The 15,525-nt window shown below is 33.0% G+C and overlaps 2 protein-coding genes and 1 long non-coding RNA gene across 3 annotated transcripts; 1 reads left to right on the top strand and 2 right to left on the bottom strand.

Moving 5' to 3' along the window:
* Window positions 1-4,354: 4,354 nt before the first annotated feature.
* LOC108985208 lies at window positions 4,355-6,226 on the bottom strand. The gene is made up of 3 exons (XR_001995153.2): window positions 5,280-6,226; window positions 4,865-5,038; window positions 4,355-4,393 (listed from the first exon to the last, which is right to left on the bottom strand). It is a non-coding gene; the product is annotated as an uncharacterized LOC108985208 (long non-coding RNA).
* A 1,568-nt stretch (window positions 6,227-7,794) lies between these two features.
* Window positions 7,795-9,630, top strand: LOC108985209 (thioredoxin-like protein AAED1, chloroplastic). The gene is made up of 5 exons (XM_035688766.1): window positions 7,795-7,849; window positions 8,464-8,564; window positions 8,669-8,760; window positions 9,201-9,261; window positions 9,571-9,630. Exons 1-5 carry the CDS (start codon window positions 7,795-7,797, stop codon window positions 9,628-9,630), a joined length of 369 nt encoding a protein of 122 aa, XP_035544659.1.
* A 28-nt stretch (window positions 9,631-9,658) lies between these two features.
* LOC118348055 (MDIS1-interacting receptor like kinase 2-like) lies at window positions 9,659-12,636 on the bottom strand. The gene is made up of 2 exons (XM_035688884.1): window positions 11,058-12,636; window positions 9,659-10,237 (listed from the first exon to the last, which is right to left on the bottom strand). Exons 1-2 carry the CDS (start codon window positions 12,613-12,615, stop codon window positions 9,855-9,857), a joined length of 1,941 nt encoding a protein of 646 aa, XP_035544777.1. The 5' UTR covers window positions 12,616-12,636; the 3' UTR covers window positions 9,659-9,854.
* Between the last annotated feature and the right edge of the window lie 2,889 nt (window positions 12,637-15,525).

Below are 15,525 nucleotides of genomic sequence, written 5' to 3'. Positions count from 1 at the left end.
AAAATTCAAGCTGGAGTTATCAAGACCTGTTACTTGGCTTCTAAACATCAACTTGCTAATGTGTTAACCAAATCTCTTGGTTTTCAGCAATTTCATCACTTAGTTTCTAAGATGAGAGTCCATTCTATATACTCTCTATCTTGAAGGGGGTATCATGAATTAAATTAATTCTTTTAATTCTTCTTTATATCACGTGTTAGTCACATGTATTTTATTTTCTTATGTATTGATATAAATACTTGCTTTGGTCACTGTACACGTACGGTTTTAATTCAATTGAGATATTTTTTTCCAGAAGCTTCTCTCGACCTTTACTCTGCTAGGATTTCATCCATTTGCTGTGCTAAGGTTTTACCCCTTTATATTCTCCTTGGGTTTGCACTTAATTTACAATAAAAGTAAATAAGTTAACATATAAGTTTTGGAAAACAAAATTAGAAGTTGAAATAAAAGAAGAGAAAAATAACTTCTAATATAATAAGGGCAGCAAGCTGGCAACCCAATTCCGACAGCACCAATGTCTTTTGTGCCATGTTTGCTCAAAGGGGAGGCGGTCTATGCATATAGATAGAATTTTTCAAAAAGATGTTTATGGTTTGATTTTCTTGAAAAATGTGATTTATTTTTTAAAATAAAAAACAAAAACTTCACCATTTTCACCGTCAAGTTGAATTTGATGCTTACCAACCAACATTTAAAGTTCTATGTCCGAATTATAAAATATAAAATAAGAGAGTGACAGATATTTTTATAAGATTTATTGTACGAAAAAAATGGCATATATAATAAAAGATGTTATAAATTGGGTCTACAATGTTTATTAAACATTTACTTTACGTATTATAAAGTAACTTTACGTGTTTGGAATTTAAAATCATCTCAATTTATCTTAACTCATCTTTATAAATTTTTTAAATTTTAATATAAAATATAATAAACAATTTAACTTTTTCAAATTTTAAAATAATAATAATATTAAAAAATAATATTCTAATAATATTTTATCATCTTAACTCAATTTAATTCAATTCAGTTCAACATTCAAACGCAGCCTTAACTCCCAACTTCTGATAAAAATTTAAAAACTTTCTCATTTTATGCGTATGATATTTCTCATTTTAAATCTTAAAAATTTAGAGAAAAATTAAAAAAAAAAAAGTCTTCATTTTACTTGTATATTCTCGATTCAACTAAACATTAAAAATAATTATATATATCATGAATAATTTTAATTGAATTGAACAAGTTTAATAATTATATACATTAAAAAATGTTTAAGGCACTTAAAAGGATTCGATAGATACGCCTATCACTGACAAAAAAAGGCAGATAATAGCCGCCTCATCAATGATCATGAACTCCCAATGATGTGTCTCTTTATTTTTTATTTTTCCCTTTTTCCAAACAGTAATCAATGCTCTTAGAAAAAAAAAAATCAAATAGAATGTAGCATTATAAATAAACCTGACCTCTGTTTTTTTTTTATTTTGTAATTTCTTCTCCTCGGAAATACAAAAATATTAAAAGAAATTATAAAAAATAAATAATATCTAAAGAATTTAGAATGTCTATATTTATGGAGGTTTGTCATGTAGCATAGTTGGAGAATTAGTTGAGGTTTGGAACATTTGGAAAGTTAGTTGGGGGAATGGGGAGGTGATGGGAACACGTGGGACTCTCTCCTCCAACTTCCAAAAATTCAAGCTGAAATTCTACGGCCCCTTACTCTATGACTGGTAGTTGCGATGCTCTTTGGCACGTCATACACACGTGTCAATGGAATTTTTATTTTTATTTTTATTTTTAATATGTTTTTTTTATTTTTAATATGTTGCTGAATACGTGCAAATGGAATTGCTCCGACTCCTATAGGTCCTTTGTCATTTTTCTACCTTCTTTCATTCTCTAAATAATTAGCCTAGGATTAACATACTAAAGTTCAATCAAATAAATAAATGGATAGAAATATAAAATAGATGGTAGGTATCATATAATTTATTGATATTTACGCGACTGTTTCAATAAGTTTTATTAAAATATTTAATGAGTTATTTCATTTTTAAGTCAGTGGGTAGAACATATCATTCGTATTATTTAAATAATAATATTTGATTTGTAAGATTTACATTCATATTATGTGTATTCTATACATCGACTTGAGAATATAATTTCTTCGTATTAAATAAGATAAGCATATAAAATCAAATGAATTTTTCAACATTTGTTTTTCTTAATAGTTTACTAATTTAATTTGATACAATTTTCTTTTTAATTTTATTAATCTATTACTCATAAGTACGTACTATGCATTACCTTTACACTTCACACATGTATATATATTGGTTTTTGCTTGAAAAAGGAGTTACCAAAACAATGTAACTATGCATTATGGGGTCAGTATTTTTCACCATCCATTAAAAATAATAATAAAAATAAAAATATCAAAGTTATTAAAAAGTATAAATATACATTTCCTAGAATATATGTCGGTGGTGAGATATCTTCAGTAATAATGAAATAAAGAATTGATGAGAAATGTTAAAGCAAACAAAGAGAACTACAATAATAAAACTCGCATATAATTATGGTTGAATTTGATCAATAAGAAAATTGTTTATTTGCGACTAGTTAATTTCAGTTAAATGATTATTTACAATTAAAATTAGTTACGAATAGTCTTTTGATTACAATAAATTAGTCACAAAAACCTATTTTTCTTGTAGTCGATATATATCTGTCATATAAATTTTACGATTTAAAATACAGTATGTACGATCTAATGTATTATATTAAATTATTAAATTTATATAGTAATTATTGATAATTGAGTAATAATACACTTTCTCGATTTTCTATAAAATTATAAAATAATTACAAGACAATTGTAAGTAGATCATTTTTGGGCCTAATTTTATAATAATTCTTTATATACCTAACATCTTTTTTAATGGTATAGAATGAGAAACTTAAAGTACTCTAGCAGCTGGTTTGATAAAATTCATCCGACAAGAAGATCATTAGATTCTTTTCCAAGCATAAGGATCGTCCAAATATTCAAATTCAATGATAATTAAGTCATGGAAAAATTATCTATCTAACTTATTGATAAGTCACATATCTGATCTCTAACTTATAGATACGGTCACACACATCATGTAGATTTTGATATATTTATCGTTGAGATTTACGACACCGACATACTGTATATATGTAATTAAAATAATATAAAATTTTAAAAAAATGATAAACCTATAATTAGTCTACAACTAATTTATAACTCTATTTAGGATGAATGGTAATCATGTAAAATTGAAATTATTTTTTTAATTATAAAGTGACATAATTATATTGGTTATTTAAAATAAATTGTAAAATAATTATATAAAAAAAAGTTATAAGAGTATCATCGTACTAAAATTTATATATATTATGTGTATCTCTTTTCAAAGGCTAAAATATATTCGAAGGAAGAGAGGGTAGATTGTGACAAGTCACGAGTTCATAGAAGTATAATAGTAGAAGTAGCTTAGCATTCCCAAGTACTGGTATATCGACATGCACGAGGCTTGTGGTGGGTACCTAATCGGATGCATGCGGCTTTTGCAGTTGGCGTGCGGCTTTCCAGTCCTATTAGTACTTTTCATAAAAAATTTATAAATTAATATAACTTAAATTTATTTTATAAAAAAAATTAATTTTACGATATAACATATCATATTAAAGTTACGTTAATTTATAAATTTATTTTTATGAAATCTGTTTTTTTGACTAAAACATTTTTTTTATAACTGAAATAAAACACACTTTCACCGACGTGGCCAGACTGCACATGCACATGCACATGCACGTGGATCCATCAGCTAACTACACCCAATAGTTGAGGCATGCCATGGGTAAGGAAGTAAGGTATTTCCCATCTTCTGCTACTTTAATGATTCAAATGCATAGATGGTGATGTTATGGACAGCAAAGAGTAAACCCTAAGAGGACATCATCCCCGGCCCATCATGCATATATATTGTAGGTGTCGTCTACTCTTTGGTAGTTTGTGCGATATGTTTGAGAGAAACAAAAGTGGTCTCCCCAAAAATTAAACCCACAAAATCTAACTTGACCTATGTGGCCTTTGAATCCACAGCCCACCCATGCCCAAGACCAAAGCAAATCGCCGGCCTGTTAGCGGGGAACCAACTCAACAACCCTCTTGTCACCCATGGATAACCCTCAGACAAAGCCAAGAATTTTCATTCAACCCATTAGGTGCTTGAGCAGACTAGGACATGGAGACCCTTGTGAAGAACTTTTTTTGCAGCAGTCAAGAAATGATATATATGTGTGCAGCTGTGTTAACTTACTGCAGCTTGGCAATACTCGAGTCAACCAGCTCGGTCAGCTGCAAAGGAAGCACTGATTTGATATCCAATTAGCCAGAATCAAATCATCCAACCACAGGAGTTCTTAAAACCTACACAACATGACTAATACATACTGGAAACTCATTCTTCACTTCTTAGATGATTGGCTTGGAAGAAATATCAAAAAGCCCAAGAGAAAACTATGGCAAATGGGGCATCTGTTTCAGAAAATTGTCCTATTTAAATCAGCTATTTGAAACCTCCTATACAAAAAGTCATGAAATTTATTATTATTTGAAACCAATAACAGCAAAGATTATGCAAATTGGTTACTACAGAACATCATTCAAGCACTTCAAAGTGCAGCTTGATTAAATCATTAATCAAAAGTCCTCATTGGGGGAAAAAAGAAAAACTGTAACGATCATAAAGCTGAATGATGTTCTACACCCAAACCCTCCCCTTAACCTTGGCTAACTTTCTCATTACACATGCAAAGAATGGCATACCTTCAAAGGTACAGTAAAATAGCTTATGTTGCAGTGGTGCAGCAGACTGCTTCTCTTCATTGTCATTAAGATCGAGAGCTTCCAGCAATTTTGGCCAGGATTCTGGGAACTCTCTTGGCAGGTGAAACTCCTATAATTTTCCTTGACTACGATAAAAGTCCTCCACAGCTGACTCTGCTAGAATAATAGGATTGTCAGGGCACCTTATAATTAGATTAAAACGATATGTACCAAATTCAAAAGGTGGCATTGAAAACAATATAGAGATGCAATTTACATTCATCAAAACCATTTGAATGACACACACACCAACCTCATGAAAGGGACAAGATTAGACAGAACTCTTTGCATTGACAAATGTCTTGCAAATGCCGCCTCAATAAAGAACAAAGAAAAAGAATCAAACAATATCTACCTGTTCTTTTACTACGGCTTCAGTATCATCTGACCAAGAATGAGATTCAACATACAATGTGGCTGGGGAATAAGTGGAGCCAGCTAATACCAGGATTCCAATTTCCACCCTTGATGTTAGTGGAGGCCATATTGAAATTTCCCAAACTCACTGCAAATTCTTCTTTGAGGACATTTCTTAGGCAATACATCTTCCTGGAGCTTTAGATTGACAACCAAGTCAATGCCAATAGCCTGTTCCAATATTTCCTGAGAACACAAACAATCAAGCCAAATCTGAGCACATATCATAAAGGGCATGAGTACTAGAGAGAATATGATATTTTCTTACTACTAGACAGAGAGAGAAAGTGACATTAATGTAATACTGGTTGGTCACCTAATTTGGGTTGGAGAAAAACATTAGAGAAAGATATTATCTGCCCAAAAGAGAATCAAAGAGAACAAAAGTAGTCCTTGGTGACTGGTGTATTTAACGATTGGGAAAATTAGATTAAGAGTACTATTATCTAGACAAATTGGGAAATAAACATTGTTAGAAGGAAAAAAAAATTGAAACCCAGGCCTACTAACCCTTGGGTTTTGGAAGGGTATCTTTGACATGGGGATGTTCCTTGATTGGTATTAGATGAGTTGCAGCAAAAATAGAGAACATCTAGGCTTCGTAGTAGCAAGCAAAATTCTGTTGTCCCATACTACCACAACACCTTTTTCTTCTCTTTCGATTGAAATACAAGAAGATGATCAGGGTCATAATCTTCCCAGTTTAAAAAATCCATTCCTTTTCACTTCAGTGAAGAAAACTTAATATTTAATAGATTGTAAGGCATAACAATCTCTCTTGACCACAAGGAAATTGCTCACAGCTTGATTTATTGTTAGAGGAAAACCATCAAGAATAGATCATGATTCAGCTTACGATAAGTATTTTTATTTTTATTTTTTTATTATTTTCTTTTAAGTATTTTTTTAACATCTCTAATCATTAAGAAAAATTAAAAAAATATACAACTTCAATAATAGTCACTTCTTTAATCATTAAATAAAAATAAAAAATAAAATAAAATAAAAGGAGTAATAAATGGGTAGTAAGTCTATCATTACCCTTAAATAATAACCTTTTTAAGTTTTCCTTGAAAATTCAAAGAAGAATCAATTGATTTTTGATACTATATAAAAATAAAACAGTTCAGAGTCACTATAAAAGAGAAAGGAAGAAATACAAAACCCCTACTTCATATACCAGTGAAAGGTTTCATCTATCTGCAATGGGGAGGAAAAAGAAAACTTCTCTCTTTATAGAAAATTTGGGTAGCTATTATGGTCAAAATTTTCCTGTGGACGTTTTTTTTTTTGGGTAATTTACAGCTTATCAATTTTTTTTATTATTTCTTTATAGTCAAAGTTACACTGTAGTGAAGAGAGAAAAAAAAGGGGCACCGGGACATTAGGGGTATAGTGTGTATATCTGTATATGTTCTCCTTCGTCCCTAATTCTATGGCTAATATTGGGAGATTTTGGTTGTGGATAGACGGCGTGCAATGGCATAAGTTGGTTTTCAAAATTTTTGAGTTGGTTTTCAAAATTTTTTGAGTTTGAAACCAATCTTTTAAACAAAGCTTGAACTTTTTGCTCACCTCTCAAAACCCAGAAAACGAGAAAAACAGTTTTACAAAAATAACTAATTTAGAACCAAACAAACAGAGTCTAATTAACACAAAAACAGTAAAACATAAACAACACTAATAATTCATGGCAAGCCCGACAGCTCATAGTTCAAATAGAGTGATTCTTAGCTACTTGTCACAAATCAAACAATTAAATTATCACAAATATCGAATAGACACATATATGATGAGGAACTCGTAATTTTGACTTAAAACTCGATCTACTTCAAGGAATATTCTAGCAGAGTCATGGATATTAATTGGCAAGAACTCCCAAATATATCAACAAATGATACATGAGCGGGATTATACGAGCATGACAGACGTAACTTAATTATGAACTAATAATATTGAAACATTAACGGATATAGATTTTTTTTTAGCGTCCCACCAGCTAAAAACCATTTCGCTAAATAGTAAACAAGATTGAGAGATTTCAGAACAGAAAAAAACAGATAAAAAATGGAGAAAAGTAGCAAACTTCTAAAGCTAGCCCGCATGAAAAATAATAAGAATCCAAAGTAATATGAACTCCAACGAACAGATCAGGGACTAGACAGAAAAACCAGTTGAGAGAGGGGGCCGGATGAGACGAGATTGTCGTTAGCGACGCGGGGTACGCCAAGAATGTTAGAGAGGCGGCTGGCGATGGTTCCCATTCCCAACCCGGGGAGCCCAGTAATACCCACTGGACATTTCTATCCATGAGACCATTGCGGCGGATTAGATTATCGTCAAGCTTCTGGAGGGATAGGAGTGGCAAAAGGAGCATTGGCATCGGATATAATGGCCGGTGATAAAAGCTTCTCCTCAAATAATGAAATGGAGTAGGGCTTCGACACGAGGGAATGGCCGCCAATGGAGGGGGAGGGGAGAAAGAAGAAATTGAATTTGGGTCATGCAGTTTTAATTGCCAAAGCATAACCACGTGAAGTTCTCATATTGAAGCATTTTGACAACCAGAGTGTTGCCACGTGTAACTCCATTTCCCACAATTACGACCAACGATCACGAAGCCGCCCAGTAATCTCTACTCCAACCAGAGTCCTTGGGCGGAGTTTCTGTTTATCCTTCAAGCATCCATCCATGGTGACTTCCCTGTCTACCACACTTTCGACCTATAATCTCTACTCCAACAGGATCACCAACCCTACTTCAACACATCTGCTTCCTAGCCTATCACACAATCGCACTTTCAGACTTTCTACGATTCCCAAACACCTCAAGAAGCATTGTTTCCGTTGCCAGTTGATGATGACGATAACAACAATAATGTCATAATGATGAGGATGAGAAGGTGAAGGTTTGGTGATGGCAGCAATGACCGTGTCATTCATGTTGTTGCAAAGCAGCCTGCATTGTGGAAAGACCTTATACTACTCATCAAAGTAGGGGTGCAAAAGAATGAAAATGAAATCTGTTGAATTTTATGTTGTGGAGTCTATACTTCCCAACTAAAAAAATGGTAATGTGTCTTAATTTTGCAGCCTGCTAATAAAACTTTTTGTTTGTTTCAGAAGTTTATGCCAACCCAACCCACACTTCGTATGAGGCTTTACATTTTGTCTCAGGGGTTTCAACTACATTCACTCTTAAAGTCTGTGCAAATCCCTTTTTGGTAACTCTACTAGTACTTGTGGCTTACATAAGGTTTTTGTGAAAATTAGCACTTTGTGATTGCATCTAGGAATTCTTAGTTTAGTTGTTTCTGTGACACTGCAGGTAGGTCTCAAGATAATACAGTTATATATGGAAGGTTATCGGCAAGACTGGAAGCTTTCATTTGAAACAGACACCGTGACAAGAGGTGGGTGGTATGCAAAACATCTTGTTGCAACTACTATGTCAAATTTTTTTATGATGAGATCAAAGTATCCAGTTATGTACTTTTCTTGAACTCCTAGCAACTATCAACAAAACTTGCATCCTGACTTGACTTAACGGTATTATCAACAGAACCTAGATCCATCACAACTAAATCTCCTTGGTGGCTTAAACAAGATCTCAAGGAAGCCACCAAAGAAATCTGGCAACAGTCGACTCTACACTAATGCGTAAATTGAAAACAAAAGTATAGAAATGTACAGATTATAAGGCCTGCATTCAATAAGACAGTTGGTTTAATGATCTTTATCTATTTTGGCTAAGCTTGTCAAATATGAGTTGTCTGCTGCAAGGGTAGAAAATACTTTTTTCTTAGTGAATTTTTTTTCCTATTTTTAAAACTAACAAATGGAAGTTTGTTGTTTCTTAGGCAGCAAGGTGGAATTATAGTTGCAGGTCCTGGCAAAACTAACCTCTTATTCATTCACAAGGTAATTAAGTTCCTCATCATAGCGTGTCCCCTTTCTCTTTTGTCCTCATGCCCAGAACACGATTAATCATCAATATGACCATTGTTATATATTTCTTATTGATCAATAGTTTCCTTTTTTTCCTAAAACACAGACAAATTAACATGTATATTTTTATACTTTTTGTAACCTTATCTACATATATTTTCTTATACAATTAAGATCGGGGAGGAGTATCGAAAGACTCCACTCAAGACTTTAAAGTTCTGAGCTCTTATGCTAGATACTACTCTAAATAGATGTAAAATTTGTTTATTTCTTTTTGAGTAGGACAAAGAAGCTGGGGGTGATCCTGATATCAAAGATATTCTGCAAGCTTGTTGCTCGTGAAGAAGAAATGACGAATTTGCTGAAATTCTCTATCAGATTTTACTTAATTCACTTCTACTTTCTATTTGCACACTTAACTCATACAAACACAACAACCCATTCTGTTTCTATTTGAACAGTGAGTACTTCAGGTTTATGGAGTGATCTGGAATGCTTACAAATAATATTTTTCTTAAAAAAAGACCGAGAAATGTAAACAACACCTTGACATTACACAAAACACCCTAACAATAAGCAAATCCTGATCCAGCCACGTATGCTGCTTGTTTCTTCAGTTGCAAGAGTGAAATCGTAGACAGGGGTATGACATTCGGCTTCTTGCGAGAGAGAAATTCTTGTGACACACATTTCATTGTAGGCCGAGACTTTGGCTGAGTGTGAAGGCATGCAAATGCTACTGTAGCAACAAGCAAAATGTCCTGTGCAACTAGACGATTTGGAGGTGGCAGGCGTTGGTCTAATATTTCATTTAGCATCATATTTTGAGATGATGATGATAATGAGGACAAGAGTTCTCCTGGATGTCTTCCCATTAATACTTCTACTGCCACCACACCGAAGCTATATACATCACATTTTTCAGTAACTGTCATCGTATAGGCAAACTCTATAGAGAAAGAAAAAACGATGAGAACAACTAAATATAGTCAATGAACAGTAATACATCTAATTAATTTGATAATTAGTAACAGTAAATTATTGAATGAAGAATAATATTTGATCAAGTTATTAATAATAATCTTTAGTTTTCAAAATACAAATCGTTTTAAATAAAGACGTGACAACTTCATTATATAATATTCTAAAAAATAAACAAAGTTCACTAAAATGGGTTCTAGCTTCATTTTTTTTTGCTTAGAGGATATAATTTGAATCTAAAAATTTTTATAAATTTCTAAAAAATAATAATTTATTTGAAATATCTTAAATAAAATATTTAGAAATTGATATCTTGGATTATTCAGCCTGCTCGCACATTATTCGGATCTAGGACTAGTATTATTCTAAATCATGAAATTTTGACTATAGGAAGCTACTATATTATTATATTATTGCTAATTGAAAACTATTCCTACATAGTTTCATTATGCACTCTCCAAATGTATTATTATTAAATAATATATGCGATTATGCTAAACATATAATTAAATGAAGAACACATATATCTAATTAAATTTATAATTTAAGATTATTGGGATTTTAGATTTTATTAGATGTCTTTTTAGTTTTATCAACTTATAAATATCTTTCAAGCTTAATTGGTGATAAAGATTCATAAATTGTAAATTTGATAAAAAAAAAAAAGTAAAGAAAAATAATATTTAAAACTGTTTAGATACTGACTAATGGAATAATTGTATTCAATATTCTTAATTAAATAATTTAAATGACATTGTTGGAGTCCAAATAATCAATTAACAATTTACCTGGGGCAATGTAACCATAAGTGCCAGCAACCAATGTTTGATTGGAGGAGTCAGGATCAAGGAGTTTAGCAGTTCCAAAGTCAGATATAAAACCTTGAAATTCAGAGTTCAGCAAAATGTTGTTGGATGATATATCTCTATGAACAATTGTTGGGATGCATTCATGATGCATGTATGATAAGGCGTGTGCTGTGCCTTTGATGATGTTTACCCTCTTGCTCCAATCCAGTTCCATAGCTTCATCAACATTTCTTAGGACACAAAATAGGCTTCCCCTTTCCATGTACTCATAAATTAAAAATCTGCATTCTTTATGTACACAGAACCCAAGCAGCTTCACAATATTTCGATGTCTTATCTCTGTTAACACCCTCACCTCATTTATAAAACTCCTATAGAAACCTAGATTCTCAGCCTCTCTCTGATGAAGTTTCTTTAAGGCAACCACATTTCCGCTTGGTAATTCTGCTCTGTAAACGCTACCATAACCACCAGTTCCAATGCAATATCTGATATCAAAATCCTCAGTTGCTTCAATAATGTCTTCATATGCAATATGTCCGTCATAATTCCATATCGAGAATATGTTTCCATTCTTTGATCCCCTAGACTCAATCTGGTTTTTCTTGAACATGCGACGGGACAAGAAAATACCCCCTCCAATAAACAGGAATCCGAGGAAAATGGTGATGGGTACAAAAGTTTTTATTTCGGTTATGATTGATTTTTCGCTTGTGGAACATGGAGGGAATATCTCGAACTGACCGCATAAATCCCTGTTGCCATTTAATGTGTGAGAGGTATGATACAGAGCATAACCGTCTGGAATTCGACCCTCCAAAGAATTATATGATAAGTCGAGTGTATATATACCAGTGAGAGAAGATGGAATGTTGCCCGTAAGATTATTGTAGCTAAGATCCAAGCTCAATAGAGGGACAATCATCCCAAGTGCGCTAGGTATTTCTCCACTAATAAAGTTATGGCTAAGGTTAAGGTAGCTCAAATCTTTCAGCATTCCTATCTCGGGAGCAATGGATCCATTGATTTTGTTCTGACAAAGGTCTAAATTTTCCAAATTAGGTAAATGGCCCAAAGTGGAAGGGATTGGACCGACAAGCATGTTGAAACGAAGTCTTAAATAGACCAAGTTCTTTAGGATCCCTATCTCAAGTGGGATACGCCCCGTAAGGGAGTTCGAACTAAGATCAAGATTGACTAGATTTGGGAAGAAAGAGAAGTTGAGTTTGATCAACTGACCTCGCAAACTTTGAAAAGATCTATCAATGCGTGTGACGCTTCCACCAACATTGCAAGTAATACCATCCCAGAGGCAAGCACTTGAATAATTACTACTGGCTTGGGCATGAGTAGCGGACGGCCACCACCCAGTCTCCTGCAAAGCCTTGGCTTGTTTAAGTTGAAGGGCATGAGATGACCCAGATGCAGCAACAACAAGCTGCTGAAGTGCATTATCCAAACACTTTCCGCATAATAAGATCCAGATAGCCCATATCGCTAGTATCGGTATGGAAATAGAAAGGGAGGTTGTTGCCATTTTAATTTATGAGTAAGTAATGATGGATTAGTACTAGGCTAGACTTTAATATATAAGAAAAGATGATCTCAAGCTAGGCTGGCCTGTGAAATAATTGAACGAATCAAGTTGGAAATTTCCATGAAATGAATATTCATCCTAGCCTGAATTGAAATTTCCTTTTGAAAGCCAATACATTTATTCCTTGAAATCGACCCTCAAGACTTGTCCTACATGCATGCGACGACTCATTGACTAATATTCATGTATTAATTATATATAGGTCCGGCTATTTAATGTTCGACGTATTGTTTGGTCTTTACTTTTTAGTTCTTTTTTTTTTTTTTGTCTAAGCAATTGAGCACGCATTTCGCTGATAAAATAGAAAGTGAGATATATTAAAAGGAGTAGTAGTGTTAAGAAAGTAAATAAAAGAAAATTACAAGGTTCATTTGCTTATTAAAAATTTTGAAAAACCTAATCAAATTCTCCAAAAAATATGAAACTCTCTTCTAACCTTTTAATTTTAATTGATATATTTTAATTTTAGAGAAAAATATTTAGTTGATATCTGAAAAATAAAAAACTCAAAGGGCCCAAGGGGAACAATAACAACTCTATCGACTCCATTAACTCTACAACAACCCCCCTGTGGTGGTTGTTAGAAATAAGGGACTTTTTGGTAAAATATGGCTAGTCAGGTCAATAGCCCACTATTTGAGCAGAATTCCCGAGAAGCGTCCTGAACATCTACAAAAGAGTTGCAGGAACTATACTCATTTGCTTTTACCGATAAAATGACATGAATTAAAATTAAAAATTAAATAATATATTATTATAATATATTTTTTTAATATTATTTTTATTTAAAAAATTGAAAAAATTGATTTATTTATTTTATTTTATATAAAAATTTAATAAACTTATAATAATTAGTTGAAATGAAATAATTAAGAGAAGTTGTAATCGAAAACAAACGAGACCAAACAAATGAAATAAAAATTATAATAATTAATATCTCTTTTGTGACTTTTTAATAAGAAAAAAAAAACCTAAAAAACCAATTATTTGGGATATAAATATCTATTTCTGTGCTTGGTTTAATGGTGATAATAATTAATGGTTAGTTAAGTGCATGCGTTCTTCAAAATTTGATTATATATGTAAAAGGGAACAAAATAAAGAGTTTTGAGTTTCGGAATTGTCTGTTTGACGAGTGATATTTGCGTTAATTCTTTACATTTTTCTTTGTTGTTTTATTATTTTAGAGTCCTTGTAATGAAGAAGAAACGTTTCACACCACTGACATATATATAATAATAAGATTTTAATTAGTTGACATGATTGGACAAGAAGCAAAACTCATTTAGAAAAATTATTGCTCGACGTATTGTTTGGTCTGGACGCAGGGAATCAAAATTTCCACGTCATAAATTGCTGAGGTCGAGGTCGAGGTCGAGGTTTAATCTTTAGTCTTTATTTTTTAATAATGCTAAAGAGAAGTTATTATAGCAGTGCACACTTTGCACTCACTGCGTGACTACTTTTAATTGATTATTTTCAACACTCATTTAAAAAGATGTGTGGTCTAAATAATGTCACATCATGTGTGTAAAATAGATACTCTCAATAGTAACTTCTATCTATATTTATTCTTTATTTTTTAGTTCTAATCACTTGTCGACAAGCTTTTGTTCCTGGCTAGCAAGAAGAAAAGACTTTTGCATTGACCCATCAAACACTTCAGACGTGGAGACTACTCTCACCCAACCTTACGTTTGGGGCGGATGGGAAATGGTCCAAATTTATCAATACAAATAGAAATTGGAAAATAAATGAGAAAGAAAAAAATTAAAGGTCAAGAACAGGTCGTAGACTGATAGTGAGGCTTACTGTTGCTTCTTCTATTTCCTCCACAAAGAATAAGAAGATGTTTTGGGGGCAAAATCCACTAAACTTGATGTTTGTAGAATCTCTCATGGCATCACCTATTTCTCAATACAATAGATAAAATTAGAGTTTCTAGAGATTGAATAAGATGTCATCCTCCTGAAGAGTGAAGATTTTAGGAATCTCTGTGCATAGTCCAGTCTCTCTCAAATATGAGGAGATGCCCTCCCTTTATAGAGATCCCATTCATTCTTTGGAGTAATTGAACTAGACTTGCCTTATGAAATCTTTTCATTTTAGTGGTAGACTTTCAATGGGCTGGACCCAACTCATTTTATATCCAACACATGGCTTTGTTGGTGTGTGTGAGACCCATGCACAATGGCTATTGGGGTGGGGTGGGGTGGGTTAGATAAGAAGATATCGAGTTTTTCGATACTGCGCATTTCGCCATCAGAAGTGTGGTTGTGCAGTAGTGCATGTCAATGTGACGTGCACATGACACGTTTTCGCGTTGGCATCTCATAAGAGGAGATTTAGGAGTTTTGGGCAAAGAGAGTTTTGAGGGTTGAGAATGAAAAGAATGAAAGGAAGTTTCATCCTCCTTAACATTTGGATTATCTAAGCCATAAGAGATTGAAGCATTCATCCTTAATTTGGGGTTCTTGAGCTACTAAATCCAAGAGGGTAGCAAGAAGTAAACTCGTTCAGTTTTGCATTCATATCCAAGGCCCACTCTAGGAATACAACCGGCATAGTAAAGCCACACCTGCAATAAGAATCTCTACTCGAATATAACTTACAAACAGTTGGTTACAAAATCTTTGCAAACATCCCATCCAACAAAACCTCTGTGAAGAAAGAATCCCTACTTGTCACTATTGGTGCAAAGGAAATGCCAGCTATGGAAATAACGCAAGCTACGGAAACTGCAGAGGAAGCTACGGAAACAACGGAACTTACGGAAACGGCAACTACCATCAATTATCCCAAATCAAACCCAAGATCACCAGATGCATAAATTCTGGGATTTACGTTTTG

Source organism: Juglans regia, chromosome 3 (assembly GCF_001411555.2).
Source record: "Juglans regia cultivar Chandler chromosome 3, Walnut 2.0, whole genome shotgun sequence".
In the NCBI taxonomy this organism is placed as follows: domain Eukaryota; kingdom Viridiplantae; phylum Streptophyta; class Magnoliopsida; order Fagales; family Juglandaceae; genus Juglans; species Juglans regia.
This window is presented reverse-complemented; position numbering and strand designations above follow the sequence as displayed.